Genomic DNA, 19619 nt, shown 5'->3' on the forward strand with positions numbered 1-19619 from the left:
CTTATATATGCATTTAAGGTTATACACTCTACTCTTGAGCACAACTTAGGCTGCATTCCCCAATTTTTCCCCTTAATATTCAAACAGTTGATTAAATAACAATTATTAATATTCAAAACTTCAACACTGACAGAACTTAAAATGTTGACTTAAAAAAATACAAAGGCTAGTTACAACATAAAGGTGTTTATATTAATTAAAAGATAGTACTGTTTATGAAAATATTTTCCATGAACACAGTGTTCTAAATTGGCATTTACTATCTTTCAACATACTGAGGTATCCATCTTACTATCACTTCCACTGTTGCTGTTAAGAAGTCAGCTGTCCTCTCAAAGAATACATAATAGGGGCGCCTGGGTGGCTCAGTCGGTTGAGCGGCTGCCTTCGGCTCAGGTCACGATCTGGCGGTCCGCGAGTTCGAGCCCCACGTCGGGCTCTGGGCTGATGGCTCGGAGCCTGGAGCCTGCTTCCGATTCTGTGTCTCCCTCTCTCTCTGCCCCTCCCCTGCTTGCTCTCTGTCTCTGTCTCTCTCTCAAAAATAATAAACATTAAAAAAAAAATTAAAAAAAAATACATAACGTATGCTTTCTATATTTTTTCTCTATATACATTATATATACACAAATCTTTGCTTTTTGAAAGTAATCTGCCTTGTATCTTATTGCTTTTATGATTATCTATTTTTGCTGTTGTTTCTATAGTTGTACTATGATGTTTTAAAACGTGCATTTCCCCCCACCCAAAATATGGATTTTTTACCATATTTCATGAAATCTAAAATGTTTTGGTGCTGAAATTTTGTGATCTTACCAGAAAGTGATGAGGGGAAAATTTTCACATAAATCAATATTTCAATATTGTTGGACTGTAAAGTGCCATCAATTGAAAGATGTATTCAAATTTCAAACACATTAAAATATCTTAGAATCAATTAAATATTATTTATTATGCATGGGAACTGTTAGGTTTCTTAAATTCTGTGGCATGTTTTTCTTTTACCAATCTGGAAAATTATCAGCCATTATATCTTCATATATTGCCTCTGGGCCATTCTCTCCTAAAACTAAATGAGATCTTTTCATTATATCCTCTATGTTTCTTAACTTTCCTTCTGTATTTTCCATCTTTTAGTGTATGTACTTAATTTAGATAGTGGTTTGATCTTTTAGCAAACTAAAGCTCTCGTTAGCTTTGTCCAATGTACTGTTAAAATTAATTCACTGAGTGAATTTTGCTTATTTTGTTATAGCTTGAGAGCTTAATGTTCTTTCCCCAGAAAAGATTTATATTTGCTTCTGTCAAGTGCCTGGATACATTAATAGTCTAGGACCAACTTAATCCATATTCAAGGCTTAAAGTTGTCTGGACCACCCAAATGACATGAATATTATCTTCAATCTTCAGAAGAGCTGGTTTACCTAATCCTCATTCTTCCAGAAATTCTTTTTTTTTGTTTTCAGTTTACTTATTTTGAGAGAGAGGGAGAGAGAGAGAGAAAACACACGCAGGGGAGGGGCAGAGACAAAGAATCTCAAGCAAGCTCTGCACTGTCAGTACAGAGCCTCTCACGGGGCTCAAACCCACAAACTGCGAGAGCATGACCTAAGGAGAAATCAAGAGTCAGATGCTCAACCGAATGAGCCACCCAAGTGCCCCTACCTTATCCTCATGCCTAAGTGGGCCTAAGACTCTAACATTTTCCCCACTTCCCCCCTCTCCCCAAGCAAAGGGCCAACAAAAATCACAGCTTAGTCTCTCAGCTACCTCTTCTAGATCAGAACATACTTCCAGGGCAAAGCAGACTGGAATGCTTGGCTCATCTCTCTAGATTTCCATATTCTCTTATTCCTATTTTACTAATTTTTTGATTTTTTTTTTAAATTTACTTTTTGATTTTCTTAACTTTTAAGATGTTCCAATATCATACAGATTTCTCTATTGTATTTAGTAGATAGAATGGTCCAAATTACCAGAAGTTTCCTAGAGCCTTGTATATTCTGTCACAGTTAAAACTCCCCCTGAACATCCCTTCCATCTATACTTTGCATTCAATTAACCATCACCATCCTAAGTCAAAGCCAACATTTCCCTTTTACTTAGAATATTAAAATAGTTTTCCAATGGGTCATCCTGCTGATGGATAATCAGCTCATATTTTCACCAATTTTTTTCCTGCACTAATGCCCTTTTATCACATTTCTCCATAAAAACAACCTTCAAAGCTTTCCACTTAATAGGAATAAAAGGCCAAATTCATGCCCAGGTTCCCATGTCACCTGCCCTCCCAAGTCCAATCAAATGACATCTCATCAATAAATCCTTTCCTACCTGAGCGAGAAATAACCTTTTATGTATTCTCTTAAAACGTTATCTCTAAGTACCTTAAGGGTAAAAAATGGTATATGACACACTGCTCTTTGATGTTCTTCATCACTCAATGTCTCCTACTCAACTGATGTTCAAAAACATTCTTGAAATGTATGAAGTAGTAAGATAAGTAGCAAGACAGGGACAACACAGTAACTTCAGGTGAAGTCACTAATGGAGGAAATTGCTCCAAGTTCATTCAGCTAGGAGATGGTACAGCAGAGATCCCATTAACCACTATAGTATATAGCAAGATGGTACATTTGCCTCTTTCCATACATGCTCCGCAATAACACTTAAACTGTTTAAATAGTAAAAAATCACTATAATATAGAAGAGTGAAGAATGCCATCACAAAAGCCTGCTTTCTGATAAACCAAATTTATTTTCACATCCCAAAAGTTAACTGTGAAACAATGTATCATTAGTGATGCAGCTAATAAGGAAAGTTCCATACCATCATAATAAACATACAAGTGCTGGTTCTAGTACCTATTCACTAAATGGTGTTAATCCTTCAGAATGAAAACCAGAAAGTTATTTGCTACGTAGTCTGCACTGAAATCAGTCTTCAAGATTCTTTGATTACACCTGCCCATTAAAAGTAGTAAGTCAAAGACCACCTGTATTTCCCCTCTCCTCAAAAATGCCAGTTAACTCATTAACACACACCTTATAGAGGAGATCCTGATTTTGTATTTGTTATCAACTCTAAAGGAGTTTGACTTGGGGGTTATGTCTCTAGCTCCTGACATACTAATATCTGATTTACATGCATGTCATAATTTTCAGAAATTACATACATATTACAAAAAATAAAACCTACAAATGGTTGAATTAAAATATTTACTAAATACTGACTACAGATTAGGAGTTCTGTTATGCACTAGCAATGAAAGACGAATAAGATAGTTTTTATGCCCAAACAACTCTAATGAAAGTGTTGAAATATTAAATAAAATACATTTAAAAATGCAACAGAAGAAGTGATTAATTTTTTGAGAAAAAAAATCATCTTAGAAGTAAAGTTTAAGTTGGATTTTAAAGAACAATTAGGAAAAAGGATAAAGAGAAAGGCATGTCAGGCATGGGCCAACGACAGTACAATTCCCAAAGTGCTCCCTAGGGCTTTACAGCTAAAAGCCTACATAGACATCCACAGAAGCCCCATGTCAGACAAAGGAAACAGACTCAAGGTTGAGTCAACACAAAAATGAATTTGGTGACATTTTAAAAGTTGTGTACTACTAAAGTGTAATATGAGAATAGAAATAAAGATACAGAAATAAAGAGAAAATAACAAAGGCAAACAGAAGCTGGCTTTTTAAATGTCTTGTCAGGGGAGGTGGGTGGGGAGAATGGGCAAAATAGGTGAAGGGGATTAAGAGGTACAAACTTCTAGTTATACAACAAGTAAATCACAGAGATAAAAAGTACAGCAACAGGGAATACAGTCAACAATATGGTAATAACATTATATGGTGACATTATCATAATAAGCACTGAGTAATGTATACAATTATTGAATCACTATGCTATACACCTGAAACTAACATAATATTGTATTTAAATTGTATTTCAAAAGTAACAATAATTTTAAAAATCTAAAACAAAAAAAGCCTTGTCATAAAAGAAAGGGAAAAAAACCAACTCATTTTCATAGTCTCTCCTGCTAAAGGATTCATGCCTACCAGGAGCTGGGTAACTATAGTTTACAAAAAGCATAGTGCCTGAAGAAGACTCAATGAAGAATTCATTCTTTCAAAAGGGTAAGGATATATCCAGCTTTCAGAGGCTGAAAGAGCAGAAATATGAATTGTGGTATCACATGCCCAATATGATGATATGAGCTGTGACGCCTGTGTCCAATGGCAACAGCATGTTCACTAAAACAGTTTGATGCTGTGATTTGGACACTTCCTGGATGCACAGCCTTCATGGAGGATTCGCAATCTTTAATGTTGTTTTCACTTATTCTCTTCAAGTTTGTTTACAACTAAAAACCCTCAATGATAACAGGAATGGAAAAGGCTCAAGATATGACAGATGAAATAATGGAAGCAACATCCCACAAAAATTATGATAAAATCAAAGCCCAGATGGAAAGGTTAGCCTTCTAAAGAAGTAGAAGGGCAGATATAGTTGTTGCTGCACTTCTGATTCTCTGATTTGCTGTTCTGCTTTATCTGGAGAAGCATAGGAAGAAATCTAGTGAACAGAAAAAATTCTATTTATGTAACAGAAGAGAAATTAATCTACAGAGTAAAAATGCAGAAGGCTGGGTAAGAAAGAAAATGGCAAAGGTCTGGAAAGCTGCTATGAGAGATAAAAGATGACACCAAAAAATATAAATCGTCCCTTCTCCATTAGCCCTTCCTCACCTTTACCAAAATGTATTTTTAAAAGGAATAAATTACTTGTTTTTAGGGTCAGGACAAATTTGTTTAAACCATGGACTAGACATCTGGGAGCAAAAAAAGAAGAATTATTGGCAGCAATCTATTTATACCTCTATGGCTCTCACTAGACCATAAGATCCTCCTCCAGGGCAAGGACTAGGGCTCCCTAATGAGTAAACAAACAAAAAATTGGTATGTTTGGTATATGGAAATGAAGAATGACAACAGAGAGGACAGAATTTAAAGTACTTCACAATTTCGACTAGGATAAGATTTATCTTTAGTATGTCAAAATGAATAGAAAAGATACTTGAATATATTCTGTGTTACTAAGCGGGAAGCAAGATTTTTTTTAATGCTATGTAACAAAATTATCGGCCATATTGTCTAACCTATGATTCTGGGGAACCTAAATTGTTACAAGATTGACATACAAGCCATCTTCATTTTTATACTCAAAGACAGGAAGGTGCACAGTGTCACTGAAACTGTATTTCCTTACATTCTGGGTTTCTTTTCACTTTCCAAGGGTATTAAGGGAAGGTGAAGGAGAAGGCATGGAAAGGGGCCTAGGCATTGGTGTTTTTTAAAGTTCTCAGGGATTCTAATGTGCAACCACTTTAATAGTTTATCAGTTGATTCTTTGGGATTTCATAAATAGATGATTATACTGTCGACAAAAATTTCTCTTCCTTTTTTTAAATAAATGTTTTCATACAAATGAGCGTTGGGGCATCTGGGTGGCTCAGTCAGTTGAGCATCTAACTCTTGATTTTGGCTCAGGTCACGATCTCACAGTTTATGGGTTCGAGCCCCGCACTGGGCTCTGCACTGACCGTGTAGAAACTTGGGATTCTCTCTCTCTGCCCCTCTTCTGATTGCCGCTGTCTGCTGTCTCCCTCTCAAAATAAATAAGCTTAAAAAAAAAAGAGTGCTTATTTTCTGAATCAGTTATCTTGTTATTATAAAAATTTTTTTTAACGTTTATTTATTTTTGAGACAGAGCATGAGTGGGGGAGGGTCAGAGAGAGAGAGGGAGACACAGAATCTGAAACAGGCTCCAGGGTCTGCACTATCAGCGCAGAGCCCGACGCAGGGCTCGAACTCACGGACCACGAGATCATGACCTGAGCCAAAGTCGGACGCTTAACCGACTGAGCCACCCAGGCGCCCCGGTTATCTTGTTATTATAATGCTTTTCTGTGGTTATTGAAGGAAGTTCACAGCATACATAAAAGTATAAAGAAGAATCTAAAAATAACCCATAATCCTCCCATTCTCCAATCTTTATACCATTTATTTAATTTTCCATGTATTATTTTACTTATCAGAACTTCCAGTTCATTTAAATGCTGGTAACAGCCAGTAACCTTGTTTGGTTTTAATGGACATCCTTCCAATGTTTCAAAATTAAGGATAATTCTGCTATTGATGATTAGTTGATGTTCTTTATTAATACCTTCCTAGTTTGCTAGAAATTGTTTTTCTTTTTCTTTCTCTCTTTCTTTCTTTCTTCCTTTCTCTCTCTCTCTCTAATTTCAAGCCCAACATGGGGCTTGAACTCATGACTCTGAGATTTAAAAAAGTCAAATGCTCTACTGACTGAGCTAGCCGAGTGCCCCTACAAATTGTTTTCTTCTAACTCATGGGTAAATGCACAATGTATTAAATGCATTCCTAACATTTATTATAATTTCCTTTTGGTTTCCCTTTGCTAACCTGTTTTAAATTAAATTAGTAAGTGCTATAGATGAGTTTTCTCCCCAATGGTGACCTGTTTTTGCATTCCTAAGAGAAATCCTACTAGACCATTAATTCTTCCAATTTAACTGTTATTTTATTTATGAATTCAACAGCTATGTTCATAATAAAGACAGCTTTCCTATGCTGTCTTTGTCAAATTTTGTAACAAGGGTTATTGTGATTTGGCTAATAGGAATTAATAATGTCCTATCTTTTTCTATGTTCTGAAATAATTTTCAATAGAAACTGGCAGTTCCTTGATGGTTTATTAGATAGAACTTGACCATAAAATCATGTAGTGTTTTTTGGAGAAGTAGAGGGATCTTTTGGTATATTTACTACATTCTTCCGTGGTTATTTTTCTACTTCTTATGGAGCAATTTAAGTAATTTCCATTTCTAAGCTTTCAAATATATTGGTAAAAGTAGCATACAGTATTCAGTTATAACTTTGAAATATTTTTCCCATCTGTAATTATGAATTATTCCCAATGTTTATTTGTGCCCTCTTCCTAGTCCCCATCAAATTTACCAATAGTTTATTTCCTAACCCTTTTCAAAATAGCTTTAACTTTTTAAGAGCAGTTTTAACTCACAGCAAAACTGAGGATTAAGTACAAAGCATTCCCATATACCCTTTACCCCCCCACACGCACAACCTGGTCCACTAGCAACATCTCACATTGGAGTGGCACATCTGATAGAATCAATGTACCTACATCAACACATCATTATCAAAGTCCATAGATTACATTAGGGTTCACTTTTGTGTTGTATGTACATCTTATGGGTTTGGAAAAATGTACAATGACATGTACCCACCTTAACAGTTTCATACAGAGTAGTTTCATTGCCCTAAAAATTCTTTTTGCTCCACATATCCATCCTTCCCTTCCCCATCTCCTGGCAAGCACTGATCTTACTGGTCTCCACAGTTTTGCCTTTTCCAAAACGTCATATGGCTGGAATCATACAGTATGTAGCCTTTACAGATTGGTTTCTTGCATTTAAGGTTTCTCCATGTCTTTTCATGACTTCATGGCTTATTTCTCTTTAGCATTAAATAATATTCAATTGTCTGGATGTATACCACAGTTTATTCATCCACCCACCAACTGAAGGGCATCTGATTGCTTCCAAGTTTTAGCAATTATGAATATTCAAGTGCAGGTTTTTGTGTGGAAGCAAGTTTTCAACTCATTTGGGTGAACACAAAAAGTGTGACTACTGGATCGTATGGTAAGAACATGCTTAGTTTTGTAAGAAACTGCCAAACAGGAAGCAGAGGGGCTATGCCATTTTGTATCCCCACCAGCAATGAGAGTTCTCGTTGCTCCACAACCTCATCAGTATTTAGTAGTGTCAGTGTTGTGGATTTTAGCCATTCTAATAGGTATGCAGTGGTATCTCATTTTAATTGGCAATGCCCTAATGATATATGATGTTGAGTATCCCTTCATATTAGCTTATTTAACATCTATATCCTCCTTACTGTGATGTCTATTCAGATTTTTGCCCATTTCAAACTTTTTTTTTTTTTAATTATTACTGAGTTTTAAGAGTTCTTTGTATATTTTGGTTAACAGTCTTTATCAGAGGTCTTTCACAAATATTTTCTTCAAGTCTGTGGTTTGCTTCTCATACTCTTGATATGTCCCTTTTAAAAAATCCATTTCAAAAATTATTTTTGTTTTATGTATTTTTGTTCCCTATTTCATTTATGTTGTTTTTATCTCTATCTATGCTGCTCTCTTTTTGTGGTTTTCTAAGTTCCTATTTCAAATGCTTAATTTGTTTTCTACCTCTTTTTCTCTTATAAAGATACAAAGCCTATAAATTCCCCTGTATCTCTTCAGCCATATCCTCCTATATTTGTACTTTCACTGTGTAGTTATAATCATTTTTGGATAATAAGAATTATTTGAAAGTATGAAAATAAAACGCATATCAATTTTTACTGGAATTCATTATAGCCTAAATTTGACCAATTTGAAAATAATATACTCTGAAATGTACCAAATACCAATACATATTTTAAATCCTCTCTGTTTACTGATGAACAGTCTAGAAGAAAACACATTATTTTAAGACAAGTTATGTGCCAAGGGAGATATGGGAAACTGAGGAGCCTCAAAACAAGAATAAAGTTATTAAATAAGTTGGATACTGTTGAAATAAACAATTTAAGATGGCTAAATAGCAGAATGGGTACAAAAAGAAAAGCAAGTTAGTGAAATAAATAAAGATAAACCTGAGGAACTTCACACACCACAGTAGAAAGACAAAGATGACAAGCACAGAAGAAACATTTTGAAAAAAGTTAAACTTCAAACGAAGATCCAGAAATTTCAACATGTGACTAACAGGAATTCCAGAAAGCATCAGGAGAATATAAAAAAGATAATACTAAAGAAATAATAGCCAGGAATTTCCCCAAACCAAAAAAATTAGTTCTCAGACTTAAAGGTCCCAACTGGACATGCTTTCAAAATCTACAAAATTTCAGAATATTAAAAGATTCTCTTAAAGCCCTTAAAAATTTAGCACATATGAAATGATTTAAATGCCTAAAGATATATTCTGAAGAGAAAAAGGATAAATTTGGAGAAAATAGTAGGATGCAAGAAACTAATCAGCCAAAACAAACAAACAAACAAATACCAGTTAAATATATGAGAGCAAAATTGCCTGTAAAGGTGGCCACTAGAAAAACTGAAATAAAATGAGTAACTCTGAAACTACGGGGGGGGGGGGGGGGGGGGATTGATCAAACCAATAAAATAAACAAATAGAAAACATAATAAATATAAAGCACATCTTACATGGGAGTAATTATATCTAAAAGTGTGTCAGTGCTAATATCAAACGTAGAGTATAATGTGAAACTCATTAAATGAGAAAAAGATACTGGATATTCATTTTAAAACACTATTTAAAAATATTATAAATATCCAATAACTTATCTTCAGAGTATATAAAAAACTGAAATTACAAAAAGGAACTGAAGAGTTCACACACACAGAAGTTTCCAAGAAGCTGCCTACTTTTTAATTCATACTTACCACATGTAAGTACAGTATTTAATTGAAAAATGCTTTCAGCAGTATCAGTAGTGTTACAGGAGAAAATTCAGAATGTCTTTGGAGAAATAAGAAACTGTAAGTCTCATTCACTAGAAGATCAGATGTAAATAATGAAAACTCCTTTTCCAAATAGAAGTGTCATAAAATAAGTCAGAAAACAAATGTTACCAAAGTTAAAAAATACTACTGACTTCAAAAAGGGTAGTCAGACCCAGCAGGGACAGTGCAGGCAATCACACTGAGGAGGCATTTTATTCTTCATGAACCCTGGGAAAGCCATATAGCATATGTTGAAGAACATAAGCAATTCTGGAGTCCAATAAACCTGAGGTGGGAGTGCTAACTCCTTGTGTTACAAAACTGAGATAAATATATTAAGCCCTAAACCTTAGTTTTTGTATCAGTTAAGTGGAGATAATAGTTTCTAGCCCCTTAATAAAGCTATAAGAAGGATTAAATGAAATAATGCCTGGCACAAAGGGCTCAATAATTGATAACTATTATTTGTTACCATTAAATTGTAGTTGGGGCACAAGATGTGAGAAAGTGAGTAATGTTCTTATTTATTATCTGTTTTGCAAAATTCTTTCAATTTTAAAATCAAATGGGAAATACTTTCCATTTATTTATCATAATATCTGGGTTCTCAATTCCCAACAACTAGTTGTAATTTTTTATTAAAATTAGGATTGTTAATTTTAAACCGAAGAATATGGCTGATAGAATAAATACAAGCTTTCACCCTACCACCTTAACAAGTGCTAATTTACAATCCAAGGAAGAAAAAAAGATTAAGAATGGCATTAATATTGTCCTTCTCTAGTCCCTGCAATTTCCTCCCTTCTAGAACCAGAAACATTTTCAGAGAGAAAATATAAAAAATACTCACTGGAATATAATCTTGCCTGAAACCAGAGAAAGAGTCCAAACAGCTATTTTGATGGTCAGGATACCCTGAGCAACTTCTTCATTTTTACTGAATAAAGGTCATTAATATGCTTAACATAAATATAAAGTTTTATGGACAAGAAATTTTTAATTAATGGAAGATATAAATTATGTTTGAAGGCTGTATCAAGGGCTTTTTAAAATGTGTTTTCTTTTCTTTTATTATTTTAAATAGGCTCCATACCCAATGTGAGGTTTGAACTCAGGAACCTGAGATCAAGAGCCACAAGCTCCACTGAATGAGCCAGCCAGGTGCCCCCTAAGAGGTTTTTTAAAACTCATTTTTAGTTCTCAGTACTCAAGAGGATGTAATTTAGAAGATACTGAAGGAGAGCCCCCTCACCTCCATAATAAAAGAAGGAACAATGAGCCTGAGTTCCCTAACACTAAGTTTACTGTAAAATTTACACAAGGAATGCAAGAAATTAAAGCACATACTGGTATATAAATCAATTCCTTATCTGCTTCTTATAAATTCAGTTCGACAGGCTTTCTGTGTTATTTGTAAGTACAAAGCTGACAGTATAGTTCCTTACCTTTCCATTAGCTTCTCTTTATCCCAATTGAAGTGGCTAAGGAGTATTCTTGTGATAGTTGCTGGATTCTAAAGAAGGGGGGAAAAAAAGTTATTTTAAGGTAATAGTACTTAAGTGAATTTTTAGGTTGAATTTAAATTTCATCCCACCCAAATTTCCTTTCCTAAGATTTTTCTTTATTCTACAAAGAAAATATAAAATTTAATTGTAAGATCAAAGCAATTTAAAAATAGTTTGCCATACTAATTTGTCAGGTTTCTATGGGATTCTAAAGCAGAATTCAAAATAAGCCAAAAAGAAATTGAAAATTTACTGTATTAAATCAAGCACTAATTAAAATTCACTGATTTCTGCAATTAAAATTTAGCAGACTGTCACACTGTTAATTGACAAAATTTCTATTCAATAAAATTTCTAACACCTTCAGTAGAAACCATTTATAAGTCAGAAAGTCCTTCAGAGATATTTAATGAAAAAGACAAAATATCTGTACTGTGTAATAATTTAAAGAATATAATCCGAGGATGCTGTTTCATTTCTGAAAAGAAAGGCTAACACCATGAAATAAACCCAAAATTTACTGTCCTACTGTTTAATGCTGTCATTTATTTTTATTAACATTTATTTCCATTTCTCATGAAATTAGTCAGGTTACTATTTGGGTACAGAATTTTAACTTAAAACTCTAGTTACAATGTCAGAGGTGTAACTCAAACCTCAATCTGTTTGTTTGTAGGTCACAGTGCAATTTTATTACATCAAGTAACATTTCAAAAAGAATCTCTGTATAAAATTATTTTGTGACACCATAGTTAGACCAGAGTTTTAGTTAGCCACTAATTTAATTAAAAAGTAATCTTGTATAAAAATATTGTCATGAAAGAAATCTGTATCAATTATTCTCAACAATACCATTTGTCACAGAGAAATTCACATAACATTCAATACCCTCCAAAAAAGCCAAAGATGCAGACATGTTAACTCTCTCATTCACCCACTCTAGGCACATGTTGCTAATCCATTTAGGTACTCCTTGCTTCTTGGGTCCAGACTCCTCCAGAATCCTCCTTTAACACAGCATTTAACAGACTCCACCACTTTACAAGAGTTAATATGTGGGGGGGTGGGGGGGGGACCTATTAACTGATCCTATGTTATGTTTGTTTGTACAGAATATACATTGTTGTGTCCAGCTCTCTCAGAAATGTGATCCAACAATTTATTAACTCCCCCCCGCCAAAAAAACCCAACTCAACTCTTGTTTGGAAACAGGTTTCCACAATAGGATTTGCCTACAATTAAAACAGTTATTCATTTAGGTTTAGACACATGAAAAATAAAAGTGGTAATCCTATCAATTGGGAGAATGAAGTCTAGAAATGCCGATGAGAACTGTGTGACTGTAATTTTGTGGCACCCAATATACTGTATTTTCTGCCACTAGACAGAATGCTTAGAGAAAAATGTTTCAGGAGGTGTTGAGTCTCGACTTGCAAACAGAAAAAAGGGAGAGGGGAACAAATGCCCTCTCTGACTTGATGCTGCAATAGTGTCTTTTCTGTGCTTGAGTTTCAATATCAGAAACTTCTATCCAGAGGTTCCCAAACCTGTTACTGATTCATCCAAAATTACTATGGAAAGTTCTGTTAAAATACAGATCCCCAGGTTCCACCACCATAGTTCTACTTAATAGGTTTAGGAAAGGACAGGACCAAATGTGCTCATGATCCAAAGGACTCAGAAAATTAGACCAGCAGTTCCCCAGGGAAGAAAACATGACAACTTTTCTATTTTTTTAGCTCATCCTTCAAAAATTCCTGTGTAGGTGTGTATGTGTTTGTTTAATAATGTGTGTATTATATTAAAGGTACATGCTCAAAAGTTTTTCCCAAAAGGACAGACTAAAAAAATTCATCTAAACCACAGTGGCATGATAACGCCAAAATACCTATATTCTGCGAGGGTCTATGCTATGGGACAGGAAATATTTCACAATACTAACTAATAATTTTTGGTTCACTATTTCAGTGTAGGTGGCTCAGATCATTTATGTGCACTACATATAAGGAAAGGTAACGGGGGAATAACGTAAATGTGAATCTACTGTATGTGAGGCCCTGTAGAAGGTACTTTATATACCTCATTTAATTCTCAAAGCTCTAAAGTAAATATACTTATCTGCCATTTTAAATATGCAAAAACTATGATTAGAATCTTTGGAGATTATAAAAATTACCCAATATTATCCAGTTAAGTGGAATAGTTGTGACTTCTAGCCTAAGACAATCTGAATCTAATATTCTTTCAGTTATTCCATGTAATAGAACCCAAAAGGAACATTAAAGATATCATTTACTAGTCATATGTCTATGACTATCTGTGCTGACAGTGCAGAGCCCGGAGCCTGCTTCAGATTCTGTGTCTCACTCCCTCTCTGCCCTTCCTCCCTTGCTCACGCTCTGTCTCTGTCTCAAAAATAAACATTTAAAAGTGTTTTTTTTTAATGGGTATATTTAGTCATATAGTTATACATCAGTAATGTTAATTTATTTAAAAACAAAACAGTCTGACTTCTGGTCCTGGCCAAGATGGAATAAGCTCACTATAGCGTCTCTCTCTCTCCCCCCCGACTGATTACAACTAAAAATTGGACAAAATACTCTTAAAATTAAACAACAGCAAGCAGATTGGGGAGGGAAATGAAGAACAAATAAGGTGGTGGTGAATATCCTGTTTGTTTTTTAACCTTTACTTCCTGGCTTTGACCCATGGGTGGGCCAAATAGAGAAACTGTATAGCAGGCATGAGCATCTAACACTAAGAGGATTGCATCATTTTGGCTAGAGGGTTATGGCAAAAGGCTACTACTAAGGTAGGGAGAATACTTTTTTTTTTTTCCTTCTTTTGTTTCTCTAGGTCCTGCCCTGAGCCCTGCTGCAACCATGAGACTCCACTGCTCCAGAATGACAAGAGAAACCTACTGCTCTGAACAGAAGAATAAGGAAGAGGGCCCTGAAAGGGGGGAGGGGGAGTGGAAATCCCTATTCTTTTCTTTTTTCTCTTGCCACTTCATCTCAAGGCACAGGTAAGAAACTAAAAGCTAGAGAACTCCAAGCTTCAGGCTAGAGGAATGAAGGGCCTCTGGGAGTCAACAGTGTAGGGGAAATCACTGAGAAGAGAAAGATGGAGAAGTGATCCTTAAATCTGCAAATGAACCAAGTCCTGGGCTCAATTCCAAGCTATGTATATGTGAAACATGGCAATTACAGGAGAGGCTTTTAGAATAGAGCTATGGTGCATTATGGTATATATAACTGCCCAAGTCCTAGATCAACCTAAGTGGGAAAGGGAGGGGCAAACTCAACACAGCAAGGGCTTTGAAAACTGAACAGATAATGGAAAAACTGCCCATATAAACTGAGAAAGAATATGCAGTCATAACCCAATTGGACTTACCTCTTTACTAGAACAAATAAAAAATCCTCACCTCCCTAAAGGATTTTAACAGGATTCAGAATCTCACAACAAAATATTCAAAATACCCAGGATAGAATCCAAAAGTTAACAGACAGAGCAAGAACAACAAAAATGTGACCAAAGCCTTTAAATTTTTTTCTTATGTTTATGTATTTATTTAGAAAAAGAGAGCAAAAGCAGGGGAGGGGCACAGACAGAAGGGGAGAGAGAGAATCCCAAGCAGGTTCCATGTTCCATACCAAGCCCGACGTGGGGCAGGATCCCATGACCTTGAGATGATGGTCGGAGCCGAAATTAAGAGTTGGGTGGTCAACCGAGTGAGCCACCCAGGCACCCCAGAAATACCAAAGACTTTTAAAGCAGCTATTAAAAACATGATCCATTAGGTAAGAATGGACACCTTAAAATGATGAACCAAATTCTTAGGAAAGAAATGTAAGTTATAAAAAAGAACCAAATGGAAAGTTTAGAACTAAAAAACAAAAGTTTACTGGATAGGGTCAAAAGCAGAAAGGAGATGACAGAGAAATCACTGAAACTGATGTATCAGTAAGAGTTATCGAAATTTAACAACAGAAAAACTAATTAAAAAAAAAAAAAAAAAGAATAGTCTCCAGGTACCTGGGCAGCTCAGTTGGCTGAGCGTCCGACTCTTAATTTCAGCTCAGGTTCTGGTCCCAAGGTCATGGGATTGAACCTTGTATGGCGCTTCAGGCTGAGCGTGAAGCATTTTTTTAAAAGAACAGTCTCTCAGGGTCCTGTGGGGTAATATCAAAAGTTGTCAGCCTAGAATTCTATATTCAGGGAAAGTCAAGTTCAGGATTGAAGACAAAGATATTCTCAGACAAAAGAAAACTGAGAACTCACTGTCAGGAGACCTGTTCTAAATGAAATGCTAAAGTTCCTCAGGTGCAAGGGAAATGTTACACTGTGTTAACTGGAATTTAAATAAAAACCTGAAAATAAAGTGTTATTATTAAGAAGAGAGGAGGGGAGGGAAGGAAAGAATACCATCTGATCTCAAAACATACTATAAAGCTCCAGTACTGGCAAAAGGATAGACACAACAATCAAAGGAACAGAAGCCAGAAATAGATCCATACAAATATGGCAAAATGAGCTTTTGCAAAGGTGCTAAAACAATTCAAAGGGTCGGGGGTTGGGAGGGAACCTTTTCAAAATAACCAATCCTACACTGATTAAGACATCCTATAGGGGCATCTGGGTGGCTCAGTCAGTTAAGCTTCCAACTTCAGCTCAGGTCATGATCTCACAGTTCATTCAGGCTCTGTGCTGACAGCTCAAAGCCTGGAGCCTGCTTCAGTTTCTGCGTCTCCCTCTCTTTCTCTGCCCCTCCCTCACTCACACTCTGTCTCTCTCAAAAATAAACATTGGGGCGCCTGGGTGGCGCAGTCGATTAAGCGTCCGACTTCAGCCAGGTCACAATCTCGTGGTCCGTGAGTTCGAGCCCCGCGTCGGGCTCTGGGCTGATGGCTCAGAGCCTGGAGCCTGTTTCCGATTCTGTGTCTCCCTCTCTCTCTGCCCCTCCCCCGTTCATGCTCTGTCTCTCTCTGTCCCAAAAATAAATAAACGTTGAAAAAAAAATTTTTTTTAATAAATAAATAAATAAACATTAAGACATCTATTTTGTTTTAATCAACTGTAACCTATAAAGACTTTACACAAAATTAATAATGGATCAGACCCAAATGTAAATCATAAGACTATGTAACTTCTAGGCGAAAATCTTTGTGGTCTTGGTTTGGGCAAATAGTTCTTAGATAACAAAAGCACAATCCATAAGAAAAACTGATAAACTGGGGGTGCATGGGTGGCCTGTTCAGTGTCCGACTTTGGCTCAGGTCATGATTACGGCTCGTGGGTTCAAACCCCACGTCAGGCTCTGTGCTGACAGCTCAGAGCCTGGAGCCTGCATTTGATTCTGTCTCCCTCTCTCTCAAAAAGAATAAATAAACGATAAAAAAAATTAAAAAAAGAAAAACTGATAAACTGGAACTCATTAAAATGGAAAGAACACTGTTAATAAAATGGAAAGACAGGCCAGAGGCTAGGTGAAAATATATGCAAATCATATTTAACAAAAAACTTGTATTTAGAACACATATATTTTAAAAATCTCCCGAAACCTAATAAAACAAAAACCCAATTTTAAAAGTAGGTAAAAGATTTGAACACTTTACCAAAGAAAATCTACATAGAGACACGAAAAAGAGTAAGAAAAGATGCTGAACATTATTAGTTATTTGGAACACAGGAATTGAAGCCACAATGTCACCACCATAAGCCTACTAGAATATGTGTGGGGAGAGAAGGAACCTATCAGACAATACAAAGTACTGCAGAGGATGTGGTACAACTGGAACTTTCATACACTGCTGATGGGAATGCATAATAATACAGCCAACAAGAAAATATTTAACAATTTCTTATAAGGTTAAACACATATTTACTACAACCTCAAAATCTCATCAGGAATTTACCCTAAAACTTATGTTCACCCAAAATCCTATATAAGGAGGCTTACAATGCTTCGTTAGTACCTGGCAAAAACTGGAAACAGTCCAAATGTTCCACAACTGGGGAATGGATCCAACAAACTGACTCAGCAATAAAAAGAACTATGGCAATATATATAACAACATGAAAGAATCTCAAATGCAAATTCTAGGTGAAAGAAGCCATATTCAAGAGGCTACATATTGTATGATTCCACTTATATGACACCATGGAAAAAGTAAAACTACAGGATTCGTATAAATCCCTGGCTGCCAGGAATTAAGGGTGGGGGAGGATTTGAACGAACAGGGTAGAAGGAAGGAATTTTTTAGAGGGCCACTATGGAACTGTTCTGTGTGTAGATTGTAGTAGTGGATACACAACTCCAGACACTGGTCAAAATTCATGGAACTGTACACCAAAAGTATAAATTTTATGTAAATTAAAATATAATTTTTAAATATTAAGTGTAAAAGTTTTTAACCTACACTGGAGCACCTATAATGGAGTTGTGACTGTTTAAGGTACAATATGTGTCGGGGTACCTGGGTGGCTCGGTAGGTAAAAAGTTTGACTCTGAATCTTGGCTCAGATCTTGGATCTTAGGGGTGGGTTGTTAATTTAAGGCCTGTGTTGGGTTCTGTACTGGGTGTGAAGCCTACGTAAAAAAATGAGGCGGGGGTAGGGGGGAAGAATGGGGCACCTACATGGCTCAGTTAGTTAAAGCATCTGACTCTTGATTTTGGCTCAGGTCATGATCTCAACAGTTGGTGAGATCGAGCCCTACTATCAGTGCAGAGCCTGCTTGGGATTTTCTCTCTCCCTCTGCTTTTTCCCCACTCTCCCTCAAAATAAAATAAACATTTAAAAAGAAAATGGGCAGCCACTCTGGAAAACAGTATGGAGGTTCCTCAAAAAATTAAAAATAGAACTACCCTACGACCCAGCAATTGCACTAGGCATTTATCCAAGGGATACAGGTGTGCTGTTTTGAAGGGACACATGAACCCCCATGTTTATAGCAGCACTATCGACAATAGCCAAAGTATGGAAAGAGCCCAAATGTCCCTCGATGGATGAATGGATAAAGAAGATGTATATATATGTATGTGTATATATACACACACACACACACACACACACACACACACAATGGAGTATTACTCGGCAATCAGAAAGAATGAAATCTTGCCATTTGCAACTACGTAAATGGAACTGGACGGTATTATGCTAAGTGAAATTAGTCAGAGAAAGACAAAAATCATGTGACTTCACTCATATGAGGACTTTAAGAGACAGAACAGATGAACATAAAGGAAGGGAAACAAAAATAATATAAAAACGGCAGGGGGTGGGGGACAAAACAGAAGAGACTCATAAATATGGAGAACAAACTGAGGGTTACTGGAGGGGTTGTGGGAGGGGGGATGGGCTAAATGGGTAAGGGGCACTAAGGGATCTACTCCTGAAATCATTGTCGCACTATATGCTAACTAATTTGGATGTAAATTTAAAAAAATAAAAAATAAAACAAGTTAATAAATAAAAAAAAGAAAGAAAGTACAAGTGTCAAAAGAACAATGCTGAATAGAACAGACATGAAATTATTCAATGCCAGGCACTTTATATACATTATTATTTGATTTAGTCATCACATCGATACTTTATATAAGGTAGGCATGATTCACATTTTACAGATAAGGTTAGAGAGGTTAAGTGACTTGACCCAAGATGAAACAGATTAATAGGATCTGAATATTAGGAAAAATTTATAAAAATGTATGCTTATAGTACCACCCTTAAAAGATTCTGATTTAAATGCTTTAGGCTGGGGACTAATAAAAGGAGAGAAATCACCTATGCATGCTACCAAAATTCTTGATTAGTTGTGTAGAACATCAATTCAAGCTCTTGGTTGAAATAACTCTTCATCCTATTCTTACTGGCGTTCCTTTTTTTTTTTTTTTTTTTTTAAAGATATAAACAAAGCAAGAAAAGACCTAACACAATCTGAAATCTCATATATTCTCTAGCTGTAAACTCTAAAACAATGGTCCCTCATTTGGGCTATGTATTAAAATCTCCCTAGGAACTCTAAAAATATCAATACTTAAACTTCACCAGAGCAATTCTGATTCAATTATCTGGAGTGGACATGGGTATGTGAATTTCTTACTCAAATTTTTTTTTACCTAAAATTCCCCAGATGATAGTAATATGCAGACAGAATTAGGAACTACTGCTCTAAATAGTTTCCAACTGTGAGAGCTCTGAAAGAGTATACATTTAGAACTCTAATATGAATATAGAAGTGTAATACTGTAGTAATTTGAAGAAAATTACATTCTAAGGTGATAGCACGTGTTTGCTTTGAAAGTATCTACAAAGTTCTGCTTTTGCACTTTTTTAAAGTTTATTTATTTTTTGAGAGAGAGAGCATGCAAAATCAGGGGAGGGGCAGACAGAGAGAGAGAGAGAAAGAATTTCAAGTAGGCTCTGTGCCATCAGTGCAGAGCCTGACTCGGAGCTCAATCTCACGAATCTGTG

The 19619-nt window shown here is 35.7% G+C and overlaps 1 protein-coding gene across 2 annotated transcripts in view; it reads right to left on the bottom strand.

The window, feature by feature from the left end:
* ARIH1 (ariadne RBR E3 ubiquitin protein ligase 1) overlaps window positions 1-19619 on the bottom strand; it is a 118215-nt gene that overhangs the window by 58122 nt on the left and 40474 nt on the right. Inside the window, exon 2 of one of the 2 annotated variants that reach the window (XM_027067721.2) lies at window positions 11079-11146. The exons of the other annotated variant lie outside the window; for it this stretch is intronic. Within the exon in view, the coding sequence (XP_026923522.1) occupies window positions 11079-11146 (68 nt within the window). The remainder of the gene's footprint in view (window positions 1-11078; window positions 11147-19619) is intronic. 2 annotated transcript variants of the gene reach the window in all.

This window comes from Acinonyx jubatus, chromosome B3, assembly GCF_027475565.1.
Source record: "Acinonyx jubatus isolate Ajub_Pintada_27869175 chromosome B3, VMU_Ajub_asm_v1.0, whole genome shotgun sequence".
NCBI classification, from domain to species: domain Eukaryota; kingdom Metazoa; phylum Chordata; class Mammalia; order Carnivora; family Felidae; genus Acinonyx; species Acinonyx jubatus.